Source organism: Polypterus senegalus, chromosome 5, assembly GCF_016835505.1.
Source record: "Polypterus senegalus isolate Bchr_013 chromosome 5, ASM1683550v1, whole genome shotgun sequence".
In the NCBI taxonomy this organism is placed as follows: domain Eukaryota; kingdom Metazoa; phylum Chordata; class Cladistia; order Polypteriformes; family Polypteridae; genus Polypterus; species Polypterus senegalus.
The window spans coordinates 181,808,100-181,829,215 of NC_053158.1; the positions used below are offsets into that span (position 1 = coordinate 181,808,100).

Sequence of the window (21,116 nt, forward strand, 5' to 3'; positions counted from 1 at the left end):
CACTGAAAATACAATGAGTTAAATTACATGCTAAAATAAGTGTGTGTTCTTTTTATAAGATTATATTTCTCTCTTGCAGCGTGCATGTTGTTTTTGGGTTAATTATCTCTGGCTTTGAGGTGATTAAGCAGATTGAAAATCTGAAGACCGATGCTGCAAGCCGTCCTTATGCAGATGTTCGTGTGATTGATTGTGGCCAGTTAATAACTAAGTCAGCAAATGATGGTAAATATTGCTCTTACCTTTGTAACACATTTAAGTCAACTGCAAAATGCAGCGTAGTAGTATTCATTTGATATTTTTTTCTACACACAAAAATTAGATTTTTGTTTTTGTGGAACTGAAGTTGTTTGATTATGTTTATGTAACTCATCAATATCTTTTAATATCTGTATGTTTTCATTTGTTCATTTATCAAATACAATTATTTCATCTGACCATAATCGCAGTTAAACCCAACTCACTCACAATAAGTAAATCTGAAGTCACAGCTGGGGCCCAGTTAGGTTAAGCATCAATGGAAGTTCCCAATGATGGAATTTTACATTGGAATAGATATGACAAAACGTATTCTAGATGAGGTCTCATTAGTGTGCAGTATGGCTTAAGTATCCCATAACTTGATTTGTACTACAACACTGGGATTAATAATTTAATATCCTATTAGAATTCTGTTTACAGTTTGACTATACAGTCCATACTGAAGAATCTGTGGTCAAATGACTGCCAGGTCTTTCTCATAAGCTTTTAAGTTTCAGACCTTTCATTGTGTATTCAAATTGCCAGTTAATTTAACCTACACATCTTTGGGGGTGAGAGGAAATCCTATGCAGACACAAACTTTGCACGAACAGCGACTAAGTGCGAGATTCATATTCCAGATACAGCATCTTTGGAACAGAAGTCCTCACTTCTTTTCCACTGAGTTAGCTAATAAGTTAAAATGTAAGCTACACTATATCTGATAGTGAAGTAGCAATTGCTTTCTTTTGAAAAACTGCTTCTGCTCAAAGTATGTTACTTGTAAATGAATAATACTATATTTTTTCAAATTTATATTTATATTCCTAAGCTTCATGAAAAATGCAAATACCTGAAGTAGAGTGATCAGAATGCATCCTTCAGGCACAGGCTCCAGTCTCTGCATCGTTGGTCTTTATCACCTTCTCAGTCCAGTTTTCTAGTTTGATTATGTTCAACTGTGTGTTTTAATACATTTGTGTCAGCATTTGTCTTTGATCATTTGACAATGGTGCTTAATGTTAGTTATTGAAAAAATGGAAAGGCACTAAGTTCAGTACTCAGTTCATGAATTATGTGTCTAAGAAGGTTAGTCTGTGAATGATAAGTGCCTACTGTATGTATGTTTTATGCATTCCAGAAAACAACTGTAGAATGTATGGTATGTGTAGATTTGATACATTTTGATTATAATCAAAGGCCATCTATGACTATCTGAACTAGATAGGGCTGGGGTGTTAATTATACTTTTCTAAAATGTTGTACTTTGCACTTTTGATGGGATTATGTTTTCCTTATTGTAGTGTGTTTATATACTAGATATAAATTTGATTAAAAAAAAAAAAAAAAATCATCCCTAAAACATTTCATGCTATGTCTATATACATTATACATTATGCACAAGGTTTATACCATTAATAGAAAAAACGTAACACAATTGGGGGAAAATGCAATACATTTTTTTAATAGTTTGTGGTTATATATTTATAGTTTATTGTGTTCTAGTTCTGGAACGTAAGCAGAAGATTTCCCATTCCTCAAATACTTCAGACACCTCTTCTGAGTCTTCTTCACCTTCATTGTCCTCTTCTGAGAGTGATACAGAAGAAGAAAAGTTTAAGAGGAGAAAGAGAAAAAGGAGAACAAAGCACAAACATTCTAAGAAAGTCAAGAAAGAATTAAAGAAAAGGGAAAGTGTTAGTAAAAGAGCACTATCTAGCCAAAGAAGGTGAGTTTTGCTATTTGCCTCTCTCCAGATGTAAACTAGTAAATAAAAGGGGTTGCTGACAGGAACAAATGGTGGCAGTATTATGTATTTAGAAAAACGTATATTAAGTATTCATAGAAAGCTACAAGGTATGTACAAGTTTTTGTTTATATGCTGATTTTTTGAAAATATATTTGTAGCCATTTAGTACTCTTTACATTCTGTTAAACCTAAACTGATGACTTTGATATAGAGTGCCTAGCAAATTTTAAGTGAACATACATTAAGTAGTCATACAGTGTATGCCCAGACTTTTAGACATTAGTACCTTCTCTTAAGTAAAGATACAAAACCTTTAAGGTCGCTCTAAATGTAACTGGAAACCAGTTTACGAGCAAGTCAAACAGTCATAATCAGTTATTTTAATGATATGTTTTCTTAATTACTCTTGTCTTTCATAGTGAGAAATCATCTAAATTATATGTTATTTCTGAGCTGGCAGTTTCAGGTCTTGGATAGAGTAGCAATGTACACAGGTCAGCAAAAAGTAATACTGTATTGGCAACCTCAGATTTAAGTTTGCTGTAGAATGTAGTAGTAGTATGATTTGTTCTTGAAGTCTTGTTTATCCTGGACTATAAAAAAATATGACCTTTATCATTGAAAAGTTAGCTTGTGTTTTTTCTCAGTTAAAGTAAAAGTAACCTGTTTTTAAAAGAGAGTCTCATCATACTGTAGTTTCTGTATCATTTTTATACATGCATGTCAAACTCACAGTGAAGGGAATATATGTTTTTCCTTCTTGCAGACTAAAGATTGAAATATCTAATATATTCTACAATATGGAATAAAAATTAGCTGGCATATTAATAATAACAGTTTACTGGAATATATAGTGTATACTTTCAATATGTGCTGCATTGCCATTATATCTGTTTGTTTAGGTTTACATTGTTATATTTATTTGGGTCGTCTGTTTGGAGAATCCCCTTGCTTCCTTTGCATTTTGCATTTAGTAAAGATGAAAATGGTTAGTCGAGTAGTAGATACCCATTTCTACATGTATCCGAATTTATACTCTTACTAGGGGGCTTTGCCCCCTGCTCACTTCGCTTGCCAACCCACCTGGTCTGCGCTATGCACCAGCCACTTTGCGTCTCTGCCGCTCGTGTATGTGGATTTCTTTTTCAACAAACAACAAATCTTAATTCTTGCAGATACACCTCCTCATTGGGAAGAAAGACTACCTTTCCCTGATTGCAACACAAATTAGACTATCTACAAGTCTCCGACTTAAAGTTTAAATCCAAACAATATATTCGATCTTTTTTCGCTGTTCCGTTATTTCACCGAGTAATAATTTCTGTTTGTTTGCGCTAATGCAATCTTTACTATCATTTTTTTGAGACTTTCAAATTTTAGTACTTTCATTTATTCAACCCTGCTCTGCATGTATATCGCGTTCAACAACACCATTATAAAAATATTACAAGAGAAGAATTACCATCTGGTGGCTTAGAGCATCTATATGTAACAAATGTTATGGCTCATTCCTGGAACTCAATAATGGAACCATTACAGCTATTTATTATGGTGGACAGGCAACCTGGAGTTGCTTTGCCACTTTAAATGTAAGCTGTAGCTCAGTCAGTAGAGAGAGTTTATTAGAGCAACCATAAGAGTTCCAAATCCACCAAAGTGATTATGGGAGAAGAGAAAATAGTAAAGATAAGTCGTGGGCTGAACTTGTAGGAAGTAAGGAGATGGAATTGGGGTCTGGGTTCGGTACACTAGTGAAAAGTGGACTAGCCAGGCACGTAATAGACAGGTCAACTTAACTCTTTAATAATACTCAGGAAGTGCACGTATTTGTTGTTTTGTTTATTTTGTAAGTTTGTAAATCCTTCTGTTTATTCCCACCATTCTGTATATTCTTGGTGGAATAAATGCATGCTTTTATATTGTAGATTCTGGTCTTATTTTTTCTCAAAAAAATGTTAAGGGTTATTTCCGTGTTTTAAAGGAAAGAAGGTTAAATATGCAAAGCTTTGGCTGTATAGTCTTCATAAGGTGTGATACAGTTTTACTATTTGCAGTACTTTACTATTACTGTTTTCTGATTTAAAATAGCAAAGTGGTACTGTTGCTTTTTTAAACATACTGGTGTTGCACTTTTTTCAATTCTGATGTTCATCTCATAGTTGATTTGCTGTGTTTTCATGTTTTTAAAATGTCAGTAAAGTGGTTCCACAACAGCATTTAAAATGTGACTGGAGCATTCTGCATGTAAAAATTGTTTGAAAATAAAAGTAACATATCCAAGGTCACTGACCACATGAGAACTTTTAAAATTGACTGCAAGAATGGTTGAATGACACTATACAGTATAGTGCATTCTAATATAATTTCAACCTCAAATTCTTATGCCTCTCCATTCTGTTATTGTACTGTATGTTTGACTTGTCAGATTCACTTGTATTTTGGGTATTTCATAGAAAACCTTGGCATTCAGAAACTATATGTCAATTACTCTATTTTAGAGATTTTGTCAAGAAGAATGTAGATGAGGAGAGAATAAATGAATTAATTGTGAAGAGAGAAAAACCAGTTGTTCGACCAGAAGAAATCCCTCCAGTGCCTGAAAATAGGTTTCTTCTGAGAAGAGATATGCCTGTTCCTGCAGCCAAGTCAGATCAGTGAGTATCAAAGACATTTGGAAAGGATTATATTAATAAACTTTTTGTTGTGTGTTGGCAAATTTAAACATACCAGTATGGGGTGGGATTTGGCATCATAATATCCATTAAGTATATTTTATGAAAAATGTTTCATACCTTGTTCATTTACCATGGATTAATAAGCTTTAACTGTATTTCATCCTAACTGTCTTCTAGCAAAGCAACAAAGTTTGTTTACCAATACGGAGTTTTAATACATTTGGTTTTATTTTCATTTACATTGTTTCCATCTTCATAACTTGGCCATTAGTGTTTCTGTGGCGAAATTTATAAACTTTTACGTAGTGGTTATGGTCTGAATTGCTTTGATAAGAGTGTAAGGCATGATGATGAAACTTGGCCTAAATTATCTTCATTCTGTGAAGCAGATTTTTAAAAGTCCTTTGTCGCACAAGAGAATTTGTGTAGTCTGGTCAGGTTTATAAAGTTGTGGAAGTGTACAACATTGTTTGCATGTTTTCATTTACTGTGCATGATTTAATATATTGAAATAGGAAAATATATTATTGGGTCAGACTTGAGTGATAATCTTAGGCTAGTTAAATTGTACAGGGCACCGTACAATGGCTGAACCTGCACTGTGACCCCCAAAGGTTGTGCAAAAAGACAATTTCCCCTTGGGAATTAACAAAGTATATCAAATAATCTTATTTTGCATACTATTTAGAGCTCAAAAAACATGACTTTTTAAAATGCATTTGTTGGCATTAACTCTATCATTAGACTTCAGGTACACTTTTACGTAAAAGCAATGTCATAAGCTAATTTTATGAAGTAATTTAATCAAAGAGTAACACAGTTCTAACACCATTTTTCTTTTATAAAAATTACACTTGGGCATTCCTTTATTTTGTTTAAAACGATTATTACACACCCTTTGTCCTAACAGCATTATTACATATGATACATGCTTTGAGTATCATGACCCAGAGCTTTTAATTATATTCAGAACTGAATATAAATAGGGCAGTGGATACTTTTTGATGCAAAAATGTAACTGCATTTGTAAAGCAAGCAAATTACTGTAGATTCATTTTACAAAAAATATAACACTTGGGTCTGCTGCTACCTCACAGGTTCAGGAGGCTGAGTTTGAATTCCAACACACTCACACTTGGAATAGTTCTATACATTGTCCTAGGTCAGTAATTGATTTTAAATTAGCCCTGTATTAATGAGAATGGGTATGTGTATGAATGTACTTAGGGTACCCAATTTCATTGACCACAATTTGAATTAAAGGAATCAAAATGATTTTTATATGAAGGAAAAAGGGATGAAACAAGGCTTCATGACCTTAACATTGTATTATGGTACATATTCATTTTATTGTTCTAACCCTAATTTAGAGTTTATACAGTATTCTCAAGCAGTATAACCATTTTCATATTTACTTATCCACTCCATTGTATTTCTTTTGTAAGATTACACATTGTTATTCATATTTGTTTCGACTTTTGGATATAAAGAGTTTACAAACAGTAGCTTATTAAAATGTCATAATCCGTATTTGCATAAATGCCTTACTGTCATTTTTTTTCTTCAGGTGTCTGAAAAATTGGTCAGTATTGACCAATTGTTTATTCTATTTCAGTTCATATTGTTTATCCATCCATCATCCAACCCGCTATATCCTAACTACAGGGTCACGGGGGTCTGCTGGAGCCAATCCCAGTCAACACAGGGTGCAAGGCAGGAAACAAACCCTGTGCAGGGCGCCAGCCTACTGCAGGGCACACACACACACCACGCACACACTAGGGACCATTTAGAATCGCCAATGCACCTAACCTGCGTGTCTTTGGACTGTGGGAGGAAACCAGAGCACCCAAAGAAAACCCACACAGGCACGGGGGAGAACATGCAAACTACACGTAGGGAGAACCCGGGAAGTGAACCCGGGTCTCCCTAACTGCGAGGCAGCAGCGCTACCACTGCTCCACCGTGCCAACCCATATTGTTTATATTTACAAAAGCGTCTAAAACCACTGAACAATTGAAATGGTATGTGTTTATAACAGAAATGTATTTATTTATTTTTAATATTTTATCTACAGGACAAATCTAGATGACTCAGCAGTGCAAAGTGAACAGAAGCCAACAGTTACAAAGTCTGGTCGCAAAGTGAAAGGCCGAGGTACAATGGTATGTTCTGTATGTAACATGAAGTATTTCAAGTTTTAGTTTCGAATGTTTGGTGTGGAATTGTGTAATTTTCAATGTAAGAAATCTTTTGTTTAATTTTAATGGATTATAGAAACTTAGGAAAGTGAAGTCTTATTTTTACTTTAGTAATTGGCAGTTCCTGGGTTCACTTCTTGAATATGACAATAACATATCTGAGGATGAGCCAGAAGCAGTGAAAAATTAAGATTGAAGAAGAAACAGCAAGTAGGATTGGTGCCTGACTGTTGTTGCAAATCCGCACACCCAAGCTTAGAGGACTTTTTAGAATTATTTACTTTTAATGGACTTTTTATTTATTGCTGACTGTGTGTGTCCTCATTTGCCTGGCTCATCCTGGGGTATGTTATCAATGGATCCGGTTTGTAGAGACTTCTGGAACTAACTAGACATAGTGAAGCCGACCAAAACTGTCACAAATGCAGGCAGTGGTATGATGAGCCAGAGGCAGTGAGGAACGAATACTGGGGAAGAAATGATTGGTGCTTGACTGTTTTGACAAAACTGCACATCCAAGTCTGAATTGGACTTTTTAGAATTATGAGCTTTCATTTGACTATTTGTTTATTGCTGACTGTGTGTGTGCTCATTTGCCCTGCTCATCCTTGGGAACATTATCAAATCTGCGTTCAAGAGGTTCCTTGGAAGAAAACTGATCATGGACCCAGACTGTCACACTTGCTTGTATAGATTAATGTTGTTACAGTTTCATATGGTCTATATTTTATACATAACTTTTAGAAACCACACAACTAATGAACAAATTTAAGTAAAAATGAACTGTAGTGTGTTGATAGAATTGGATATGATATGCATTCTTCTGTTACAACTAAATTTTAATTGCAGTCAAAAATCTAGTTTTTAAAGCTAATAATAATAATTCAGTTAAGCTTGTGTGTTGCATAACCAGTGACTATTACTAAGCTGTAAGCCTTCAGTGACTTGTCAACAGTTAGAAATGTCTGTCATTTGCACTCTTAGTCTCTCTGCGTTTTTTTTTTTTTGTTTTGTTTTGTTTTATTTTTTTTAGCCATATTTCCGTTTTAAATGTCCTTTATATTTTTTGTTTCTGATGAATTTTAATATGTTTTGCAGCTGCTGTTTGTTAATATTTTAGAATTTTGCTTGAAATTAATTATGTTGAATATTTTATAATATCACTTTTTCATTTAAATTCCAAACCTAAATGTTTCAAAATCTTTTTTCTTTCGGGAATTATGTTTTAAAAGCCATACTAATTATCTGATTTTTTGATTTGATATACTTTATTAATCCCCAAGAGGAAATTGTCTTTATAGTGCTTTATTTATTAATATTTATTTTTTCATTAATATAAAATGGAGATATCCTAACTTTATAGTTTTCTGACACATTAATGGGGGAAAAGGAGCTCACAAACTTGTATGCATTAATATAAATTTCAAACTTTTTCTGCAGAGATATCATACACCTCCACGGTCAAGATCTCATTCTAAATCTGAAGATGATGAAGAAAGCAGTGAGACACCTCCTCACTGGAAAGAAGAAATGCAAAGAACTAAAACCTTTAAACCAGCCATTAGTGAAAAGTGGAGTAAAGGAGACAAGTAAGACAACGTGTTTATATACTTTGTTAAAACATGAATATCTTCTTCACCTTTTCAGAGATATGTTGGTGTAATGTAGCAAAAGTGTGTCTACTTAATACATTTTTAATCCCATTCTAAACAATTGGATTAGAAGCAAAGCAATTTAAGCACTGATCCCATCTAGTTTTTAAGAATCAATTTCAATTAGTTGGATTAGAAAACATGGTTTTCAGTTCAAATCCCATTATGTAGACCTTAAAAGGAATATGATGGACTTTGCCATTGTGTGTATGCTTGACGTGAGCTTCCTGTGATAAGAAAAATAGTGAGCAAGATCATACCTAAGAAGAACGTGAATTAATAGTTCAGGGAACACTCTGTCTTTAATTGTTTTTACATAATTTATTTGTATATTGTACAGAAAGATACAATGAGAAAACTACAGGGTGTACTCATACCACTGAAATAATGGGAAATATTTGCTTTTGTAAAATGCAGCCTCTTGTCCTACTTGCTAGATCTAATTTGTATTACAGTTATTGTATTTAAATTGTATTTTATTAAATTGATCAAACAGTTAATATTTACTATTTCAACTGCAGATTTTAAATAAATAAATAAATCAGTGATAGTTAAATAATCCTTTAGTAAGCAGACTGGCATAGCACAATTTTCTAAATACGAACTGCCTAGCATTTGTGCTGTCCATTAGTATCTTTTACCATTAAAGCCTAAGGCTAATTTATACTTCTTTGTTGAACCTATGCCGTAGTCTACGTCACTTACGCTGTACCTATGGTGTAGCCTGACACACACATTCTCAACAGTGTGATTGGGCTTCACATTAAAGCAAATCCTATGGATACCCCTACCACTCTGATTGGCCAATCTGCTGATTTCTGAAAAGTGTTTCTGTTAGTGCCCCGGTTTGGAAGTCAGTGAATGTATTGAAAAGTGTGAGCAACAAATACGTTGGCCTACGGAAAAAAATTAGTAGCAAGAAGAGCAGTAATCCTGGAGTGCAAAAACTTCCTGCATTTTAATTAATCATTCATTTGCTTCTCCTGCATGCTACAAACACATCCAACTAACACTTGGGCACCACAGAAGTATAAACCGCTTTCGACGGCGGAGCCTGTGACTTGACAATGAAGTATAAATCTGCCTTTAATTGAGAATATACCAAGAAATGCTAGGCAGTGAGTAATTGAAATATGGTAATTGGTATTTTGTTTAATTATCCTTTCACTGTTATTTTATGTCTATTGCTATTATTAATTTTTGTATTAGAAAAGGTGGATATTTATGTTTACAAAACAAACTAAGGATGAAATCTAGTAGATACACAGTTAGTTAAAAATTGATCGACTTCCAGGCAACATGCAGAGTACAATGAAAAATAAAAATAATCTCTCTTTAATAATAGCTTATTAAATACCCTTTAGCTTGAGCAAATATAAATTATTTGAAATGCCTATAAAACTGTATTTTCATTTTGAATGTCTTTTTTTACTGTAGACTTAATGAACACTTTTCAAGCAAATGGGATGACAGGAGTGCAGCATGGTCAAGATCTTGTTCACGATCCTTGTCCCATGATTATTACTCTGATCACAGCAATGAAAGAAATGACCAACACAGTAAGCACAAAAAGGAAAAGAAGAGAGGAAAACATAAAAAGAAAACCAAGAAGCCAAAACATTCAAAGAGGCAAAAAGTATCCAAAACAAGACAAAGAAGAGATTCCTCAGTGCTTGATGAGGGATCATCTTATACTTCAAGCAAAAGATCCAAGGTTTCAGGGGGAAATCATAGAAGATCTCGATCTTCCACCTTATCATCAAGACCTTTGTCCAGAAAAGACTGGTCAGGATCTGACAAAATTCGTAATGCATCCCTGTCTTCCAGAAGTTTTCATTCTTACACAAGATCAAAAAGCAGATCAAGATCATATTCTACCAGCAGATCAAGGTCCAGGTCTAGGACTGCATCGAGATCGAAAAGTAAATCCAGGTCTAGATCAAGGTCTGTATCAAGAACACGCAAGAGAAGGTCTTCTAAATCACCAAGGTATTCTCGAGCAAGTGAAAGCAGCAAAAGCAAAATTGATCCTCCAAAACAAATACCACAGAATAATGAAAAGGTTGTGGCAACTGCTGTAACTGAGAGTGTTCCTGTGCTTCCGTTAAGTGACAGCCCACCACCTTCAAGGTGGAAACCTGGGCAAAAACCTTGGAAGCCTTCTTATGTTCGCATACAGGAAATTAAGGCCAAACCAACTACAGATACATTTGTGCAAACAAGCTATGCTATAAGAAACATAAAAGAGCACAGCAGTTCTTTGTATCATAAATCTAGGTATTCAGACAGTGAAAGAAGTGATTACTCAAGGAACAGTGACAGAAGCTACAGAAGAAGGAGATCTAGAAGCAGGTCTTCCAGAAGTAGGTCATATAGTAGATCATATACCAGATCAAAAAGTAGAAGTCGCAGCAGTTCTGCATCCCTGTCTCCATTTAAGTATAAGAGTCACTCTTCATGCTCCAGCAGATCTAATTCATATGATTCATACAAAGGAAACAAAACAAATAAATCAAAATCCAGAGAAAGAAGCACCAGGAGTTGTACAGACACCAAAGAAAGTAGCCCTGAAGGTGACCAGTATGAAGAAGACAAAAGTGTTAGAGAGCAAAAGAGTAAATCTGCTGAATCTTCCTCAGAGTATTCTTCGGATGGAGAACATTGCACTGTAGAAGAAAATACTCGACCTAGTGCTGATTCGGAAAAACTAAAACAACAAGACTCAAAGTCCAATAAAGGAAGTATCATAATGGATCAGCAAAAGGAAGGTGAACCAGATGCAGAGTTACTTATGGATGAGCAAAAGTCCAAATCTGGCTGGGACAGTGACAGTGATGATTCAAAAAAACCCACAAATTTTACTGTTTTGTCTTCTGAATTGCAACACATGGATTCAGGTAAAACTGATGAAAAGGCTAGCAGCAGAAAAGAATTTCCTAGCAGTAAATGGGACTCTGAGAGTGGAACTGATGCAGAGAATAAAAAAGTGGCCCAAGATGAATCGAGATGTTCATCTGGTAAAGAGGAAGGGGAAGCCAGCTCAGACACTGACACTGAAGACCATCACTCAGAGTATAGCAAAGCAAGCAAGAAGTCAGGTGTGATAACAACTGTAGACACAGAAGGTGAAGTTAAAAAATCCCCAAAATTGACAACTTCCACTGCTGCTGATGGCTCAGGTTATAGTTCAGGAAATGAAAAAGTCAGACGTAAGAAAAAATCAAAGCATAAACACAAGCACAAAAAGCGTAGATCAACAAAATATGAATCTGAAAGAGGAAGGACAAAGTCTAAAAATAACAAAACAAAGAAAAAAATCCAGAGACCAAAAGAAACATTCCATTGGCAGCCTCCATTGGAGTTTGGCGAAGAGGAGGAGGAAGATGACACAAAGTGTAAATATGTGCCTATAGCCACAAGGAAGAAAACAAAGGAAAGTAAAGCTGAAAATTTGAGTGGTTTGTCAGAGAAAAATAGTCTTAATACTGAAGAAACCACCAAGACTTCAACAGATTCTAGACTGTCGCAGTCTGTTCCTCAGAGTGCACAAAAGATGGACTACGTAAATATAAATGAACAGTTATCAAAACAGGTCACTGCTAGTGGAAAAAACCCCAAAGAAGAAAGGAATAAGACAGTGAAATCTGTGGAGCACAACATTAGGCAAGAAAATATGCCAAAGGCACCTGCAAAGAATGAACCTTTTGATGATTGTATGGAATTATGTACATCTGAACAGAATTCTCCTAGCAGTGATGATCTGCTGCAGTGTACTGATGTAAAGAATGATGAACTGGTTAAAAAGAAATCTGAAGAAATGATTATAAACAAGGTAAAGTCTTTGCAAAATACTGCACAGGTGATGGAGTCCACAGATACTAATGCCAGTACACTTTCCAGTGTGCTTTTAAGTAATGCCTCAGGAGAAACAACAGATGGACATTCCCAGAATGAAATGCAAAATGTATTTTCTGATCCAAAATGGAAGCCTCTAAAAGGGCTTTCTTTTGACCAGCTCGGCACAGTGAATGCTGAAACGAAAAGCATGGATAGCGCAGGAGATGCTGGGGAGAACAAGCCTCAGGGCCTCAGGATAGAAATTAAAAGCACAAGTAAAGTTCGGCCAGGATCCCTCTTTGATGAGGTTCGGAAAACTGCAAGAATGAATCAGAGGCAGAGAAACCAAGATAGCTCAAGTGAGGAAAGATCACCTTCCGGAGAAGAGAAAAGCAAATCTCGAAGCCGAACAAGATCTAGAAGTAAATCTCGATCTGCTTCAAGCCACAGAACGAGGTCAAGGACAGTGTCAGTTTCTTATAGCCGGTCAAGATCTAGGAGTTACAGCTATTCCTATAGGTAAGCCATTGTCAAACTATTTCTAAATGGTGGATTTTATTCTGTTTGTAACTTATTTTTCCCCCTAGTTAATGTAATTAGTTATATGAAAAAGTAAGTACACCCCAAAGAAACTTTTTCAACATTTTTGAACAGAGAAACATCTGTTTCAAATCCCCACAAAACATTTCAATTGGATTCAAATCGGGGCTTTGACTAGGACAGTCCCATAACCCTTCATTTCTTCTTTTTGAGCCATCCCTTGGTTTATTTGCTTAGTTTGCTTTGGATTATTTTAATGTTAAATAAAAGTTCAATTCCCAGTTCATCTTCAACTTTTGGACAGATGGGCACACATTCTCCTCAAACACACTTTGATATGATGCGTAATTCACAGAATTTGTAGTCTGACTGCAAGCTGCCCAAGTCCTGAGGCAGCAAAAAATCCAAAACTAATATTCCCACCACCATGCTTCACAGTTAGTGTGCGATTCTTCCCATGAAATGCGGTCTTTGGTTTGTGCCAGACATGTCTACTGTTACTACAGCCAAACATCTCTTACTCATATCTTTGATTCATCTCATCAGGGCATATTGTTCCAGAAGGCCCGGTCTGTCATTGTGTTCAGTGCAAACTGTAGTCTTGCTCTAATATCCTTTTTGTGGACAGCAAAGACTATTTCCTGGCACACCTCCCAAGCAGGTCAAATATGTGCAATCTCTTTCTAAAGTTAGATGCAAGCTAGGATGTCCCTATCAGGTTTTTTTAAGGCCGATACCGATTTCATGTCACTTAATGCGCCAATTCAAATAGCAATTCAGATTTTTTTTTCTTTTTCTTTATCCCTTAAAAAAACTAATCTCCTGCATAACCAGACAAATAGAAGTTTTATGTCCTATATTAAAGTGTATTTTTATAATTAAAACATTGGCCACGGGTGTTCATTTTTTGTTAACAGTGAAATTCTGTAAGCTTATTGTTCACTGACCATAAAATACTAAAATAAAATTTCCTTAAAATACATACATTAACTAAAAAAGTATATAAAAAAAAAAATCCATAATATATGGTATAAAAGAAAATAAAAAGCCCCTCATAATTATAAGCTGTCATATTGTTTAGTTTTTTCTATTATGCATCTATCTTAAGCAATGCTTCATTGAAAACAGTAGTTTTTTACCATTTCTCTAACATCAAAAAATATATATTCTCACACAATCAATTAATTGATATTGACAATTATATGCTGCTTAAATGTAAATATTACATGCACATATGTTTTCATTTATCATGAATTGCAGTACTGCTTTTTGGTGTTAAAATATACATTGCTTTACTTATAGAGTTGTTTTTTTCAGTGCATCAACTAGACATTGGTAAGTCTTGAGGTGTAATTATAAAATATGGATTAGCATTGTAATTATGTAGTACTTGCTTCTTACACACCTATGCAGTATGACACACAGCAACAAATAAAGTACAAATTTTTTTTTTTTTTTTTTAAAGTCTGTTGTTTACTAAGCAACAATTTCTTTATCTTTTTCCAATTAAAATAGTAAGCTGGTGCATTTTAAACAAGCACGCTGTTCAAACTCAAGGAGTGTCCATTTTAATTTAAAGGTCTAAATTCCTTAAAGTACCTTTTCTTGCCATTTGTCTAGTTGCAAAGGTTGATTTCTCAGATTACTTTTTTTTTTCTTCAGTTTATTACTCCACTTTCTTTAAAGTAAAGGCAAATATACCAATCATCTCTCATTCACTGATAATACAAGTTTTCACTCTCTGCTCTTTGTTTACAGTGCAGTACATTTGCTGCAAAAGAAAAAAAAATTAAAAAGACACTTGTGCTGGCTCAGCTACCGTAATACCTTGAGTAAAGGAGCACTACAGCTAAATTACTGTAAAAGTTTAGAAAAGCATGGGCTGAAAATATTGGTTTTTGTGATTGGGCTTTTTACAGATCTCCTATCAGTTCTTTTTTGTGAAAAACTGGCCGGTTTTGATTGCCAGCGGTATCGATTGGAGCATCCCTAATGCAAGCACTTTGACACCAGCTTTTGGAAGAGTTACCAGTGGATCACACAATGAAATTTTGGGGTTCTTGGAGATTTCTTTTAGTACTCTTGGGCAGAATGTGCTGGGCTCGTCAGTTCTGCACAAATTACCTGTCATTTGAAATCTATGCCACTTGTAGATTTTCCTTACAGTGGATTGCTTGATTTCATTTAATTTGGTGACCTTTTTAAAATTCCTTGGCAGACTTAGGCACCCACAACCTTCTTTTTGAGGGCTTTAGGGAGCTTTTTTGATCTTGGAATCAATATGACCATCGGAAAGATGCTATATAGAAAGTATTATTACTATTATTGAAATGATGGCACCACACGTCAATAGCAAAAGGGACAACAGACCGTCGTTTTCTGTGGTTTATACAAGACTAGTTCCACCTACATATGTTTAGTAGAGTTTGACCCTTCATGATCTTGTGGACTTCAGCACAGTATGTGTCCCTTCAGCTACTGCTTCTTTAAGTTGTCATGTGATCATATACGTGGCCTCACAAATGCTGTCCAACCATCTAAACTTCTGTTGCCCCTTTCTCCTTTTTCCCTCAGTTTTACCCAGTATCAGGGTCTTTTCCAGTTTATGTGGCCTCTGTTTTCATGATGAGTCCTTCCAAGGAACAATCTGTTTGTGTTTCTTTAAGTATTGATTAATTATACTTTTTGCAGTCCATGGAACTCAATAATTTTCTCCAACACCACAATTCAAAGGCATTGATATTTCTACGCATAGGCTTCTGTATGGTCCATCATTTGCAGCCGAATGTTACTACTGGAAAGACCATAGCTTTAACTATCCTAATATTTGTTAGTAAAGTGATGTCTCTACTTCTTGATATCTTCTGTAAATTTGTCATTGCTTTCCTTCCAAGCAGTAAATGTCTTTTCATTTCTTGTTTGCTGTCACCATCTGCAGAAATGTTTGATCCTAGGAAGATAAACTCTGATACTACCTCAACTTCTTTCCCATCTATTTGTAAAGGTTTCATCATAAAAGATGACATGGTCTTAGTTTTTTGATGTTAAGCAATAAGCCAGTGTTTGCACTCTATTCTTTAACTATAATCAACACTCTCTTCTTTAAATACTCCATAAGGAAGTTCTAATCATTGGCATCCAATGTGGATCACCTGATTAACATTGATGGGTCTGAAGTGGTGATAAATGTAGGGGTGTACTTACTTTTTCCATGTGACAAATCCACATTTTTGTTAGTTTAGATTATGAGAATGAATACAATATGTCAATTTAATGTCATTTGTTCAAGTATATCAGTTTTATCTGTATGTACTGTTTGCATGAAGATCTAATATTTGCTTGTTCTAATATGTTGACAAATTAAACAGTTTCTATTGGCTTGTACCTACTTTTTCAATTGATTGTTAGTGTATAAAATGAAAACAAGAATATGTTTGTGACCCCTTTTGGGCAGAGTGGTTAAATAAAGGAAGTCAAAATTGTATTATATTTTGTACTAGCTGTGTTACCCATTTAAGACGGGGTTAAATGTTAGTGCTGAGGTCTATGTCGATTACTTATGTGTGCAGTACATCATGCGATGCTTATGTCTCTGCCATATACCACCTGGTATGGTAATCCTCAAAGCAGTTTTAATGCTTGTGATGTGCCATCTATTGGAATAACAAATGCAATGGATTTTATTGCTGAAAATGTTTGTGATGCACCATCTTTTGGAATGACAGAGACACAGACCCAGAGACACTGATCCTTTTATTAAGGTGGTTAATTTAAGGTGAGAGGAGGGAATAGCCTGTAGATTACCTTTGTAGCATCATCACATTAGTACCTCTCAACCACTATTTCTTGGCTACATCCAACTTCCCCATTGCAGTGCAGACAGAACAAGACTGTTTAAAAGAAAAAAAACACACACACACACACATTGCACTAGCTACAGAGGTAATGGTTGATAATACTTCTGTGTTGAATTTCTAACAAATCCCCAATGTATGATTTAGTTAGGAATATTTATGTTAATGACAGCCATTTATTTTAAATTTCTCTACCAGATGTAATTTTGTTTGGTTTATAATAAACTACAGATTATATATTTTTAATTTTGCATTGGTATCAATGTATATTTCATAACTTGTATACTTCAAGTTCAAAGAAAACTAAAATCTACATACATAAACAGGTCTCGAAGTTATTCTCGAAGTCACAGCAGAAGAAGGTATAGTAGAGATCGTTCCAGATCTCTGAGTAGCACTTACAGAAGTTACCGAAGCAGAAGGTAAGAAATGGTACTGTTTTATATATTTGACAAAATCATTAATTGTTAGCATTCTAAACTGGTTCTACTAAAATATTGTGCTGTTTTTCTTTGTACTGTAGAAAGACTGAATAAAAGTAGAATCTCCAGTCTGTTTGCTTGCGAAACTAATTTTATAGGAGTTGTTTTGAGAAGCCTGTAACCTTGCAAACATTTTTGAATCCCTAAGTGTAGAAACCCCAAGACTGTCTTGGGGGAAATGAGGAGACACCCACACATCACAAGTGCTGGTCCAGTTTAGAGGCTATTGTGCATGTTATTCTAAGTCTGCTTTTTCTTTTTATCTACCATTTAAAATACCTTTAGCTGCCTGACACTGCATCGTGGCACTGAAGCTTCTCTTTGATATGATTAAAGACATGTAGTTTATCTTGTTATACAGCAGTAAATGTACTCGCTTTAAACCTGAAAAACTATATTTTGTTAATAAACATTACAATGCTTAGCAAAATATTATCAAATCGGCTAAACTATCCTGTGAGCATGTTTAAATGCCACCTGAGAAACTGTCTAGTGTAGTAGTGTGTTTTGTTTTGGGTCCCCCACCATTTTTCACCCCACAATATAATTAATTACAATTAACAAGATTGCAGATAGTATTTTTGGACATTGACTGTTCCTGTGTGAATTGTATATTGAATACAGGACTCTTTTTGTTTCTTCTAACAGCAGTAAGACTGGCAGTAAAAGTCGTTCCAGAAGCAGATCGTATGAAAGATCAAGAAGATCCAGGTCTGTAGTACACTGGTCTTTCTGTTTGCACAGTATGACAGTCAGTTACTGTGTTATCTGCTCTGTAATTAAATTATTACTCTTTTATAGACCTTGGAAACTAATCATCCCTAAGAGAAGATATATCTGTGTAGGACTATACTTCCTTGGGATAAATTAGAAGTCATTTAATATGGGCAAAGAATATTGTTTTACCACTAACAAAGTTGCATTCCTGTTTCAAATTAAATAGTAAAACCCATACTTTGATACATCACAGATAATCACATTAAAAGTTAAATAAAAATAAAAGACCACTTAGTGAGCCAAGAGATGAATGGATTAGAAATATCTAAAATGACAATCCTGGTACATTTAAAGCAAAATTCATACAACCTCTCAACTAGAAATTCTTTGTCTAAATATTGTGGTTCTTAGTAATAAATATGTTTTATATGTAGTTTTTCTTTGTTACTATCTGCGTGTAGTTTCCATACTGGTCCCCATGTCGTCGTCTTCTCATCCAGCATCCCCAAGGGTGTGCTTTTTAGGTTAAATGATGATACCAAATTGTGTATGTGAACTGGCCCTGTGAAGGACTGGTGTCCAGATGTGAAAGGTTTGTGATAAACTACAATATTTTTTTGTATTCTTTCCCTTTCAAGGTCTTACACATATGACAGCTACTACAGCAGAAGTAGAAGTCATAGCAGTAGAAGAAGCAGAGGCAGTTACCGAAAATCTCGAAGTTATGGCCGAAGGTCTAGGTGAGGAAACTTTTTTTTTTTTTTGAAACAGTATATTTATTAGTAATGTTTTAATTACTTTATAATGACATCCCACAAAGAGATATGACAGAGAGAGTTTCTGCTGCCTAACTATGTTGGTATATACTGTATTTCTGACTAAATCTGCTTCATTGCAGAAACTGCTACCAGACTTGTAATTTGACCTCATCCCGTTTCAAACTTATTTTGCATAGCTGTCATCCATTTTGCTTATGAGCCCTTTGTCTTTTCTTGTAATATGGCCATATGTATTTTAATTCATAGAGATACATGTGGACGTTTTGTTTTGAGAATATTTACATTTTTAGTTTCTTTAGCTGATTAAATATAAACAGTAAAGTATGTTTACTTTGAAAAAATGAAGGTTCAGCAACCATAGTATTGATTTCAGTTTCCATCTGAAATTGTTTATTCTCCCCTTACTGACAAATGAGAATTAATGCAGCCTTTTATTTTAATACCCATACATGTAATTTGTAATAGTTAAAGAGATAAAATAAATTTTATGTGAATTAAGTTTAAATTATTAATGATAGCTACCTACTCATTTGCCTTTTTATTTTTTCATTAGATCTTATCGCTCTTACACCAGAAGTGATCGAAGTTACTCCAAACGTCGCAGTTGCAGTGAAACCAGCCGATATAGTTGACATGGCTAGACAGAATCCTGGATTCCTTGATTATTTTTGTTAAAAGGAATACATTAAAATAATGTATAATGGGTACACGAGCATGGTAGCATGTTGCATTATGTGTGTAAAAAGCTTTCTTTAGCTTATGTTGAATTATTATTAATATGGTAAATATACTGTTTTTTGTAAATACATTTGTATGTTTTTTATTTCATTTTCTCTTATGTGAATTATTTAAAAATGATGAAACCATGAATCTATGTAGAACTGATAACTGCCCAAATATTTTATTCAATTACTAAATGTGAGGAAATAGATATTTTATGTTTCAATACTGTCTCCAGATTTTGTCTTCATCTTATGTGTGTGGTTGTGTATATAAAATTTATATACATGCACATAAGTTGGTTTTGAAAAGATGCCTTAAGCTTGATCAAAGCAGAAAAAGTAATGTTTTATGCTAAACACATTTTAAACACATGTGGAATAAAAAATTTTTTAAAAGCTTGTGTTTAAATGTGATCATTTTATACTATTTGGCTGTGTATTTAATTGCCTGTATGGAAACATTGCTAAACAAGTTACTATGTGTATAGGCAGTAGTGACAAACTTAAGCTGTCTGAAAGAAGTTTTTTTTTTTTTTTTTGTTTGTTTGATCTCAGTGGACAAAAAATGTTCTTTTTTCGCTTCACTATTACAAGCATCTGACATGAAGGCAATTTCACCAAATCACAAACTATGTCACAATGTATTTTGCATTGGGGAGACTGTTCCTCAGACTTGCATTTAGATTTTGCATATTATATTCTCAAACATTAACTAATGTAAACTTCTTTACTTGGCAACTTATGCTGATAAAGTATAAGGATAGCCTTATGCTGTACAAAGTGGTGCAATCTTGAACTTTTGTATAGTGTATTTAGTGGTAAAATGGCTCAGACATTCGGTGTTTTCTGTATAACCAATTTAGACACTTCCACAATTAAAGACTAAAATATCAAGAGCTGTTTTAACACGTTGACTGCCACAGCAATCTCCCTACAATGTTAAAATCTAGGTGTTATTTTAATATACTAATTTATGCATCTTGTTATTGAGCAAAACTAAAAAATATGTACTGTATTTTCTCAAAAAAAAATGTAGTTAGCTCATATTTGATGCATAAAACAGAAAATTCTGTAGTAATGACTTTATATGCACCAGTTACATGATAATTTGACTGGGTTGAACAATTTTGATCTTGAACAATTTGTGGCAATCCAGTGTCACACTTGCCATTTGAATTTCATAGTGATGAGACGCCAATCATTGATAAATATTCAGATGAATGCGGTTCTACATATGTAAATTATTTTTGTGAAAAATAAATATTATCCAAAATATGCTTAAATAAATGAACTGAAAGTGAAATAGTGTGTTCTGTGATGCCACACTAATTTTTCATTGTTACTCTGTGACTTAGTGTCTTAGAGACCCAGGCCACGACAATTGTCAGACCCTTGGTGGGCAGGTTGGCCATCTTGGAGAATTGTCATCACCAGTCTGCAATGGGGATTGCTCCCACCTTGGACAATCTCTGCCAAAGGTTATAGCACAGCAATGGTGATTGCTTAAGCTGCCCAAAAGGTGGCAACTTGCGACTTCATAGTTGAAGAAAGTTATGCTCTATTTACAAGTGTTACCCACAGATATGCTCATATTTGGTGCTACAGCCCTGAAGATGGTTTATGAGATAACTCATAGGTGGAGTCCATCTACAGATTGACTGCTAAA

The 21,116-nt window shown here is 34.5% G+C and overlaps 1 protein-coding gene across 9 annotated transcripts in view; it reads left to right on the forward strand.

The window, feature by feature from the left end:
* The window catches only part of nktr (natural killer cell triggering receptor), a 53,264-nt gene extending 32,523 nt beyond the window's left edge, over positions 1–20,741 (forward strand). For 7 of the 9 annotated variants that reach the window (XM_039753686.1, XM_039753687.1, XM_039753688.1 and 4 more), the window contains 10 exons: positions 80–225; positions 1,732–1,969; positions 4,489–4,644; positions 6,744–6,831; positions 8,308–8,456; positions 9,957–12,875; positions 17,077–17,172; positions 17,881–17,943; positions 18,588–18,689; positions 19,282–20,741. In XM_039753686.1, the coding sequence (XP_039609620.1) occupies positions 80–225; positions 1,732–1,969; positions 4,489–4,644; positions 6,744–6,831; positions 8,308–8,456; positions 9,957–12,875; positions 17,077–17,172; positions 17,881–17,943; positions 18,588–18,689; positions 19,282–19,360 (4,036 nt within the window). In that variant the 3' untranslated portion in view covers positions 19,361–20,741. The remainder of the gene's footprint in view (positions 1–79; positions 226–1,731; positions 1,970–4,488; positions 4,645–6,743; positions 6,832–8,307; positions 8,457–9,956; positions 12,876–17,076; positions 17,173–17,880; positions 17,944–18,587; positions 18,690–19,281) is intronic. The other 2 variants (XM_039753685.1, XM_039753689.1) reach the window with 2 other exon arrangements.
* Positions 20,742–21,116: the final 375 nt, after the last annotated feature.